The 11,288-nt window shown below is 50.1% G+C and overlaps 1 protein-coding gene across 1 annotated transcript in view; it reads right to left on the bottom strand.

The window, feature by feature from the left end:
• Nucleotides 1-11,283, bottom strand: part of SLC27A5 (solute carrier family 27 member 5) — a gene marked incomplete at its 5' end in the record, with an annotated part of 15,325 nt that extends 4,042 nt beyond the window's left edge. Inside the window, 8 exon segments of the mRNA XM_006166786.2 lie at nucleotides 117-315; nucleotides 1,629-1,719; nucleotides 1,803-1,997; nucleotides 2,635-2,759; nucleotides 8,989-9,147; nucleotides 9,964-10,173; nucleotides 10,715-11,019; nucleotides 11,021-11,283. Coding sequence (XP_006166848.2) covers nucleotides 117-315; nucleotides 1,629-1,719; nucleotides 1,803-1,997; nucleotides 2,635-2,759; nucleotides 8,989-9,147; nucleotides 9,964-10,173; nucleotides 10,715-11,019; nucleotides 11,021-11,283 — 1,547 coding nt within the window.
• Nucleotides 11,284-11,288: the final 5 nt, after the last annotated feature.

Genomic DNA, 11,288 nt, shown 5'->3' with positions numbered 1-11,288 from the left:
CGCGCGCGGCGCGGAGTGCCCCCCCTACAAGCCCAGCCTCTCGGGCTGGCTCCGCCCAGCTCTGGGTGCCACCCCGGCCCCGCCCCAGCCCCGGCAGCTCCGCCCCCACTCCAAACCGGAAGGTGTCCCCGAGACGGTCGCGGAAGTAGAGGAAGCCTTCGTGGTCCATGGCCAGTACGTCCCCGGTGTTGTAGTAAACGTCCCCCGTGTGCCGAACGTCCCGCACCAACTTCCGTTCCGAGAGTTCTCGGGGGCCGCGGTAGCCCAGAAAAGGCGCCCGGCGGAGCACCTGGGACAGCAGGAGCCCTGGCTGCCCTGGAGCAGGCAATAGGAGTGGCACCTTAGCCGTGACCGAGAACCTAGGAGCCCGCCGGCCCCTGCAGAGATTTCAGACGATGGCGGACTCGCGTCACCCAGCACCCTGCCAGCGCAGGCCCGGAGATAGCGACAGGGACATCCAGAGATGGGGGAGACTCAAAGACAGAGAGACACAAAAACACTGAGAGACAGGTCGTCGGGACACAGAGGAGTAATGGGGGACAGAGAGGGGAAGATGACATCCAGGAGCCCAAAAAAAACCAAGAGGTGAAGGGGCTAGGGGTGACTGGCTCCCACATGTCCTACTGTGAGGCTCGAGTCCCGGACTGGCGGCGTGAAAACACGCAGCGTTGGGGCCAGCAGGTGGCGGTGGTCAAGGGCGCTGGACTCCCACATGGCCGACCGCGATTCAAGTCCTGGAACTGGCGGCTTGCTTTCTCACTTTCTCTCTCTCTCTCTCTCACACACACACACTCTGTCCTTCTCTGATCAAATTTAACTAGATAAATAAAGTTGAATAGAATAATTCTAAAAAGATAAAAAACAATATGTAGGGTGGACCAAAGGTGGTGTAGTGGTGAAGGCACTGGGTTCCCACATGGCCAACAGCTGTTAGTCTGGACCAGCTGGGTGCGTGTGCATGCGTACCCAAAACCCAGGAGGAGAATGGAGAAGGGACTGCAGCATGACCATCCCCCCAGGAGAGCGATTTCTCACTTTCCCTCTGTCTCTTTCTGGTGAGCACACACACTCTATGGCATAAACCTATACAAAAAGAAGGAAAAAAACCATGCAGGGCACATGTGCATTTGTGCCCCAAATCCAGAGGAGAGTAGAGAAGACATTACAGTATGACAACCCCCCCCCCATGATTTCTTGGTTGCTTTTTCTCTCTGCAGAGAGCCCACACACCCTATAGGAAAACTTAAAGAAAAAAATGTATTAGTTATAGGCAAGGGACAGAGACAAGCAGTGGTGGAAAGAAAGATGGCCAGGGCCTTGCAAGACCCCAGAAGAAAATACCACCAGGAGAAGGTACAGGGCATCAGATGGATGCCTGGGAAGACATGGTGCCCCACAGAAAGCTCCAGAGAACTAGATGGACGCAGACATCTAGCAGACCAAACAAGAAACTGCGGCAGTGCAGCCAAGCAGGGTCCAATCAAGGCAGAGGGTCCCAGATGGGAGCCAGACAGGCCAAGGACCGGGTCCAGATGAAAGTTGCAGACCACCCCACTGCAGCTTGTTCCAGTCGAGGAGGCGGGGATCTCCACCCCTCCCACACCTAGGGGAAGTGCCCTTACCCATACCTGGTCCCACAGGGATGCAGAAGCCCCGATCGTCCCTTATGGGCTCTGCTGCCTCCGTGTCAAACTCCACCAGCTCGAAGGGGGACAGCATCTGAGATAGAGTGGAGATTGGCAGAGGCCCCACACGCTCTTCGTCAGTAGGGGGCACTGTTGCTCCGCACCTGACCCACTCACTCGGAGGAAGCAGTTCATCTTGCCCTGGGCTCCGCAGCGCCCAGGATAGTTGACAAAGCCAACGTTGCCCTCCGTGGAGCCATAGACTTCCCAGATCCGAATGGGGCCGAAGCGCTGCTGGAAGGTCTTCCACACATCTTCTCGAAGCCCATTGCCCACTGCCAAGCGGACTGTATGTGTCCTGTCCTCTGGTTGCTACAGGGATGTCCCGAAAACAGTGAGAAGGTGTCCTTTGGCATGCCCAGAACCCTTACCTCAGGGATTACCAGAGGGTGGACAGAGGACCCATACCTGGGGATTTACTTGGGGCTCTTACTTGACTGTAGTTCCTGCAGTCTGCATGGAGGGTTATCAGCAGGGCCTTTCCTGGGGAAATTACTTGGGGCCTTACCTGTGGGGTGTTACCTGGAAAACTTACCTAGAGGGGTCACTTTGGAAGTGGCTTCAGGCCTCATCCTGAGGGGTTACCTGAGGGTCTTTCTCACTGCTCTGTAAGGATGAGGCCAGCACACATCTACTGAGTTTTCCCTGAGACACGCCCAGTTCTAGGCATTTTATATATGTGTAACTTATTTAATTCTCACAAGGCCCCTACAGATAACAGCTAATACTATCCCTGTTTTCCAAACAAGGATAAGGAAATTGAGAGGTAAAGTCACCTGCCCAAGTTAAGTTAGCAAGCTGAGCATCAAAGGTGTCGCTATCAGACACCTTGCGTGGAACTCTGTATGTGGGCTCTTGCCTGGGGTGTTTTATGGAATAGACCTTGTTTGAGTCCTACACCTGAGTATTTACCTGAGCCCGGTACCTCTGGGCATCACTTCTGACTTACCTGGGGAGCGTTACACAGGTACCGCAGGATCTCACCCACATACTGGATCACGGTCACGCCATGTTGCCGACAGTCATCCCAGAAGGTGGAAGCAGAGAACTTGGGCGCCAAGACACAGGTGGCTCCTGGGAGGGAGGGGAGGAGGAGTGTCAGGCTGCTTCAGGCTGCTGTGAGTAGTAGCTCTGGTAACCTGACTGTGGCTCCTGAAATACAGCGATAGGTAGAGCTCACCTGTGTCCTTGGCCCTACTAGGAATGCCCCCAGCAGAACATATGTAGGCCTGGGTTCAAATCCTGTCAAATTCCTGATGATATGGAAAGCTCACTTCCTGGTACAAAGTGAGTATTACTGAAAAAAAGCCATGGATATTTGTCATATTTTATATACATATAGTTTATTTTTTTCCATGAGACAAGGAGCAGCAGAGACAGCATTTTCATTCTTTTTTTTGTTTGTTTAAGAGAGATTTTTGCTATAGGGCACATTCGCTTGCTGGAGAGACAAAAAAAGACAGAGAGACCCAAAGTGAGAAATCATCCCCTGGGGGGATGGATCATGCTGTAATCCCTTCTGCTCCATTCTCCTCTTGGGATTTTGGACATTTTCTTTTTTTGAGTTTTCTTTCTTTTTTTTAAATTTCTTTTTCCTTTTTTTTTTTTTTTGAGAGGTTTTTGCTATAGGGTGCGTGTGCTCGCCAGACAGACAGAGAGAGACAGAAAGTGAGAAATCACCCCCCCAGGGAGGATGGTCACGCCGCAATCCCTTCTCCTCCATTCTCCTCTCAGGATCTTGGGCACGCACGCACATGTGCCCGGCGTGAGTTCTAAGCCACCAGGTCCGGGACGCGAAGTGCGGTCGACTACGTGGGAATCCAGCGACACAGCCACCACACCAACTGCTAGTTCCCGAGTTTTCTTCTTTTTAAAGAATTATTTTATTTAACTTTAAGTATTTATGGTTTTTTGTTTGTTTGTTTTTGACTAGAGAGGAACAGTGTGAAAGAGAAGGGAAATGAGAAAGCAAGTCTCCAGGTCTGGGACTCAAACCACAGTCAATCATGTGGGAGTCCAATGTCCTTAACCACCACTCCACCTACCGGCCCCTCTGGTATGAGTTTTAAGCTGCCGGGTAGACTATGTGGGAGTCCAGCAACATAACCATTACACCATCTGCTGGTCCCTCCAACAGGTTCTTGATGCCATGATCCATCCTCAGCTCAATCATCCCCAGATTATGGACACCATGGGTGCCAAGCATACTCGTGGAGGGCTCTGGACGCAATCCGGGGACCCTCTCATGTCAGTCAATGTCACAGAGGACCTTGCTTTACTGCTGTACCACTGTCAGGCTCCAGTCATTATTTTATTTTTTTTTTTTTAAGAATTATTTTACTGGGCTGGCAGGTGGCATGGTGGTTAAGGGCGCTGGACTCCCACATGGCCAACCTTGGTCTGAGTCCCAGACCTGGCAGCTTGCTTTCTCATGTTCCCTCCCTCTCTCTCTCTCTTTCTCTGTCCTTCTCTGGTCAAATTCAAATACATAAAGTTAAATAATTCTTTAAAAAAATAGAATTCTTTTGGGGGCTGGCAGTTGGTATGGTGGTTAAGGGTGCTGGACTCCCACATGGCCAACCTTGGTCTGAGTCCTGGATCTGGCGGCTTCCTTTCTCATTTTCTCTCTCTCTCTGGTCGACTTGAAAGAAAGAAAGAAAGAAAGTTAAAGTGATTCTTTTTCAAAATAAGATAAATAAATAAAAAGAATTATTTAACTTTATTTATCATCATTATTTTCCAGTTTGATTAGAGAGAGAGAGTGGGAAAGCAAGCCACCACGTCTAGGATTTGAACCATGGTCAGCCATGTGAGAATCCAGTGCCTTTTTAAAAATTTTTTAAAAAGAATGATTTTATTTAACTTTATTATTATTATCATTATTATTTTCCAGTTTGATCAGAGAGAGACAGAGAGAGAGGCAGTGAGAAAGCAAGCCACCAGGTCCGAGACTTGAACCATGGTCGGCCATGTGGGAGTCCAGTACCTTTAACCACCATGCCACTTGCCAGCCCCAATTTTTTTTTCTTGGAGAGGTTTTTGCTATAGGGCGTGTGCACTCACCAGACAGACAGAGAGAGATAGAAAGCGAGAAATTACCCCCCAGAGGGGATGGCCATGCCGCAATTCCTTCTCCTCCATTCTCCTCTCGGGATCTTGGGCATGCACGCACACACGCCCGGCACGAGTTTAAGCCACTGGGTCTGGGACTCAAACCGCGGTCGACTACGTGGGAGTCCAGCGACATAGCCATTACGCTAACTGCTGGTCCCAGAATCCAGTGCCTTCTAACCACAATGACACCTGTAGGCCTCAGGCCCCAGTATTCTAGATTATGATAAATAAATGTCCAGCTAGGCAGATGGGCTGGTAGGTGGATGGAAAGGCGAGTGGGTAGACTGGGTGAGTGAATGGGTGGATGTGTGGGTGGGTGGGTGGATCCCTGGGTAGAGGGATGAATAGAGACATGGGTGGGTGAAGGGGTAGCTGAGTAGATGGACAGGCAGGTTGATGGGCTGAATGGAAGCACTGATAGATGGACACATGGATTAGTAAGATTAATCATTAGGGACCAGAGCACTCACTCCAGGAAAATGATCTCTCTCTCCTGATACCCTCCTCTGCATCTGGATCTGTAGAAGGTACTCTACATAGCTCCACCGTCTTCAACAAGGATTGCAAGCTAAATACCACCCCTCTGCACCCAAAGTGAAAACTGCTCATGTACTCCATGAAGTAACAAGGGTGTCTTCTCTGAGACTGTATTTTGGCAGAGAGATATACCCTATGAAAATTAATGTCAAATCCTTGAAAGCAACAGTTTTGTTGCAGCCCCTAATGAAACATCTGATTTGGGAAAGGTCTTCAAGAGCTAGTAATATCAATGGGGAGACAGTATTGGTGGGAAGCTTTCCCAATCAAACTTCTATTTGTAAAGGCAGGATAGCAGGCAGAGGCTGCCTCCAATGTGCCAACTTGGAAAGTACAGACACCAAACTGTTCTTCGCTCTTGCCAAGAAAAACTGAAACTGAATCTAACAATGCCTGTAGAAGGAATTTCCAATCCAGTATCAAATGTGGGGGGAAAGAGGACCACAGACCTAACAAGCAACTACAATGAGATTATTAAACTGTAAGAAGATAATTAGAGGGAACCAGCAAGTGGCATGGTGGTTAAGGCACTGGACACTCCCACATGGCTGACTGCGGTTCAGGTCCCAGAACTGATGGCTTGCTTTCTCTCTCTCTCTTTCTGTGTGTGTGTGTGTGTGTGTGTGTATGTGTTTGTGTCTCTGGTCAAATTAAAATAAATGAATGAATAAATAAAATTATATAATTCTAAAAAAAAGAAGACAATTAGAAAATGTGAAAATTGAACATGAACTGTACATCAAATATTAAAGGGTTACTGTTTTTTAAATATTTTTTTAAATTTTATTTTATTTAAATTTGGCCAGAGAGGGACAGCAGGAAGAAAGAGAAAGAGAGGGAAAGTGAGAAAGCAAGCCACCTGGTCTGGGACTCAAACTGCGGTTGGCCATGTAGGAGTCCAGTGCCCTTAACCACCATGCCACCTGTTGGCCCTTAAAGGGTTACTGTTAATTTTGTCAGGTATGGTTACTTTTTCAGTCCTTTTTTTTTTTTTTAAAGTACTCGTGTACTTTATTTATTTATTTATTTATTTAAATTTGACTGGAGAGGGACAGAGTGAGAGAAAGAGAGAGAAAGAGAAAATAAGGAAGCAAGCCACCTGTCTGGGACTTGAACCACAGTCAGCCATGTGGGAGTCCAGCGCCCTTAACCACCATACCACCTGCTGGCCCCACTTTTTTAGTCTTTATGTGTTAGAGATATATACTGCAATTTCAAAAAATTTTATTATTTTTATATTTACTATAGGGTACATGTACTCATCAGAGACAGAGAAAGAGAGGGAAAGTAAGAAAGTAAGTCACGGGAACCAGCAGTTAGCGTAATGGCTATGTCGCTGGACTCCCACGTAGTTGACTGTGGTTCGCATCCCGGACCTGGTGGCTTAAAACTCACACCGGGCGCGTGTGCATGCGTCCCCAAGATTCCGAGAGGAGAAGGGAGGAGAAGGGATTGCGGAGTGATCATCCCCCTTGGGGGGTGATTTCTCATTTTCTGTCTCTATGTCTCTCTGTCTGGCAAGCACACGTGCCCTATAGAGAAAACCTCTCAAAAAGAAAGAAAGAAAGAAAGAAAGACACCAGATCCAGGACTTGAACTGCAGTCGCCATGTGGGAGTCCTGAGCCTTAACTATCATGCCACCTGCTGGTCCCTACACTGGAATATTTTATAATATTATTATTTTAGATTAAAAAATTATTTAACCAAGACCAGCAGTTAGCGTAATGGCTATGTTGCTGGACTCCCACGTAGTCGACCGCGGTCCGAGTCCCAGACCTGGTGGCTTAAAACTCACGCCAGGCGTGTGTGTGCATGTGCCCAAGATCCCGAGAGGAGAATGGAGGAGAAGGGATTGAGGCGTGGCCATCCCCCCATGGGGGGTGATTTCTCGCTTTCTGTCTCTCTGTCTCTGTTTGGCGAGTTCATGAGCCCAATAGCAAAAACCTCTCCCAAAAAAAGAAAAAAGAAAAAAATATTATTTAAATTTATTTATTTATTAATTCTTAATTTGGTCAGAGAGTGAAAGAGAGGGAAAGTGACATAGCGAGCCGCCAGGTGCAGGACTCAGACCACGGTTGGCCATGTGGGAGTCCAGGGCCCTTAACCACCATGCCACCTGCTGGCCCCAGATGTTTGCCATAGGATGCATGTGCTTGGCCAAGAGACAGAGAGGGAAAGTGAGAAATCATATCCTTCTCCGGCAGGCACAGTCCCTTCTCCTCTGTCCTCCTCCCAGGACATTTGGCATGCATGCACACACACTCAGCACCATGGTCAGTCATGTGAGAGTCCAGCAATTTAACTATTATGCCATTTGCTGGTCCCTCTTATATTTAAAAAATAAATTATTGGGGCCAGCAGGTGGCATGGTGGTTAAGGAGCTGGACTCCCATACAGCAGACAACAGTTTGAGTCCTGGGCGAAGTGGCTTAAAAATCATGCCAGGCACATGTATGTGCATGCTCCACATCTCAGGAGGTAAATGGAGAAGTGATTGCGATGTAGCCATCCCCCTGGGAGGTTATTTCTCACTTCCATCTCACTGTCTCTATCTCTGTCTCTCTCAGGCGAGTATACGTTCCCTATGGCAAACACCTTTAAAAAACTAAAAACATGAGAATAAAAGAGCAAGTGGGAATGGAGGGGAGGTGATAAATGAAACAAATAGAGTAAAATGTTTGGTGGCTAAAGCTGGTGGTAAATACATGAGGGTTTTTTTTTTTTTTTAGAGGTTTTTGCTATAGGGCACGTGCGCTCGCCAGACAGAGAGAGACAGAGACAGAAAATGAGAAATCACCCCCCCAGGGGGGATGGCCATGCCGCAATCCCTTCTCCAGTCTCCAGGGATCCAGTGGGGGAGTGTTCAGTGGGCTCCTCCTGGGCACGTCACAAATCTGGGTCAGCATCCCGACCCTCCTGAGCTCCAGCCTCCCCGAATGCCCACAGCCATCACTCCTATCAGTGCTTGTCACCTCCTGACCAAAGCACAGCCATGAGGAGTTGTCTGGGTGTCTGTGCCTCTGTCCAGGTAGCTCTGGGACTTGCTGCTGTGTGCCCCTTCTTATTTTTGAATAATTATTTTATTGGGACCACCAGTTGGCCTAATGGCTACATTGCTGGACTCTCATGTAGTCCACCACGGTTCAAGTCCCGGACCCGGTGGCTTAAACTCACACCAGCCGCATGTGCGTGCATGCCCAAGATCCCGAGAGGAGAATGGGGAAGAAGGGATTGCGGATTGCGGCGTGGCCATCCCCCCGGGGGGTGATTTTTGGCGTTCCATCTGTCTCTCTTTCTGGTGAGCACACATGCCCTATAGCAAAAACCTCTCAAAAAAAAATAATAATTGTATGTAATTTTATTTATTTATATTTATTTAATTTGACTAGAGAAAGACAGAGAGAGAGAGTGATTGAAAGAGAGAGGGAAAGTGAGAAATCAAGGTGCCAGATATGGGACTAGAACCACAACCGGCCATGTGGGAGTCCAGCACCCTTAACCACCACGCCACCTGTTGGCCGCACTGTGTGCCCCTTCTAAGTGAGAATGCAGGTGCTGGGTAACCTAGGGGATCTTGTCACCTTGCCAGTGCCACCCTGATACCCACTCCTGTGTCCTGTCAATTCAAGGGGTCCTCAGAGAAGGGCTTACCAAGCTCTAAGCAGCCAAGGACCCCAAGGACAAGCCCCATCGTGTGGTACAGTGGCAGGACCGTGTAGACAACGTCAGCAGCTGTGGTCCCACATAGAGATAGCATCGTGCTTATCTGCAGGACCTTCTCATGTGTGAGGATGGCTGGCTTTGGAAGCCCTGGAGAGGAAGAAGTGGGAAGGATGGGGTGGCAAAAGGACACCAGGGGAGAGGGATGACACGCAGGTGCAGGTTTATAGTCAGGCCTGCATCTGGCATGAGGCCCTCAAAGTGCACAAATATGGAGATTCGTGGTTGGGTTCAGAGGCTGAATTCTGACTGGGAGTTACACATTAAACACCAAAGGTTAGTAAGGGTTTCAAGTGGCTGTTTTTTGTTTGTTTGTTTGTTTGTTTGTTTTGAGAGGTTTTGATATAGGGTGCGTGCGCTAGCCAGAAAGAGAGAGACAGAAAGCGAGAAATCATTGCGGTGTAGCCACACCGCAATCCCTTCTCCTCCGTTCTCCTCTCAAGATCTCGGGCACACATACACACGCACCCAGCTTAGTTTAAGCACCGTGGTCTACTACATGGGAGTCTAGCAACATAGCCATTACACTAACTGCTGGTCCCAACAAGTGAGTGCTTTTTGGAAAGGGAGAAGAGAAAGCACCTACCATGGGGAATGGTCACACCACAATCCCTTCTCCATCCTTCCCTCCTATTGGGATTTTGGGCATGCATGCACACGCACCCAGTGTGTTTCTCAAGCTGCTGGGTCTGGGACTAGAACCACAGGGTCAGCCACATGGGATCCAACTGCCTTAACCATAAGGCCACAGAGCCAGACCTCAGTGGCTGTTTACTGGGCTCAAATCACATTGAGATTCAGCATTAAGGCCAAGTGTTAATATCAGAGGATAAGAAGGGTTCAGAGGTCACTGGCAACACAGCTTGGGCTTAGACCTCAGAGGCCAAGATTTCCGGGCGCCCTCACCAGTGGTCCCTGAGGTGTAGATGAACAAGGCAGGGCTCTGTCTTGTGATCCCGGCACGCAGGTCAGCAGGCAGTGGGTCAGAGGGCGCGGCGTCCAGAACGGCTCCCAAGGCCCCCACCCCCGGCGTCGGGGAGGTGTGGCTGAGGTAGAAGCAGCGGATGTTCTTGGCCTGCAGCTCGGGGAGGATCTCCTCCAAGCTCTCCTGAAGGTCTACGGGTAGGGGTCAGAGAAGAAACTGAGGCAAGGCTCACCTTTGAAGTAATGAGGGTAGACCTGAGGCCCGCGGCAGAGCAGCAGCTACCAGAGAATCACATCATTAGTATATTTGGGCGTGAAGGATTGAAATAGCCATTGTTGGGGCCAGCAGGTGGCATGGTGGTTAAGGTGCTGGACTCCCACATGGCCAACCAAGGTTCAAGTCCCAGACCTGGTGGCTTGCTTTTTCATTTTCCCTTTTTTTCTCTCTCTCTGGTCAAATTGAAGAATAACATAAAATAAAATAAAATAAAATAAAATAAAATAAAATAAAAACTAGTTTAAAATACAAAAGAAATAGCCATTGTGAGAATAATTAGAACTCTAGTGGCCTCAATCACTCTCGGTCACCTGAAGTTTTGATTCTAATGGCCTTTGAGGGAGACAAGGGTCTGGGAAGCCCCGAGCTCCTGGCCCAGTGTCCTCTAGAATGTCTGTCCTCCAGTGTGTCCTTTGCCTCGCCCAGCCCATCCCCACCGGCCCAGAGGGCCCTCACCTGGGTCTACCACCAACACTTGGGCTTCAGAGCGCAGCACAGAGTGTGCCAGGGCCGTCCCCCGGCCATGCGGGTTGATCCAGGCCACTGGACAGCCCAGCTTGGCCAGCCCCAGCCATAGACACAGTGCAGGGACCGTGCGGGAAGCCAGCAGCAGGAGGGCGGCAGTCTCCCCAGCACACGGGCCTGCAGGGACACCCAGTTCAGCCTTCAGTGCCCATGCCGCCCGGCAAGCCCGGTCATCCAGTTCGCCAAAGGTGACTGCACAGGACCCGGGCCCCGTCCACACCAAGGCTGTGCGCCCCCCGCCCCCGCCGCTCACAGGCATCCACGAAGGTGCTGGGCGGCCGGCGGCTGCAGCGCACCTTGATATACAGGCCCACTCTGAGGAGCTGGGCTACAAAGGCCAAGTCTGCAGGCAGCCAGCGCAGCCCCGGGGGGAGGCGGGCCGGCAGCAGGGCCAGCGACAGGGCCACAGCTCCCAGGCTCAGCCAGTGGGGACTCCCGGAGCTGAGCCAGGGCCACGCCAGCACAGCCAGGCCAAGCAGCACGCAGCACGTGGAATCCCCCAGCA

The sequence above is a fragment of the Tupaia chinensis genome, unplaced genomic scaffold, assembly GCF_000334495.1.
Source record: "Tupaia chinensis unplaced genomic scaffold, TupChi_1.0 Scaffold144336_1, whole genome shotgun sequence".
In the NCBI taxonomy this organism is placed as follows: Eukaryota; Metazoa; Chordata; class Mammalia; order Scandentia; family Tupaiidae; genus Tupaia; species Tupaia belangeri.
This window is presented reverse-complemented; position numbering and strand designations above follow the sequence as displayed.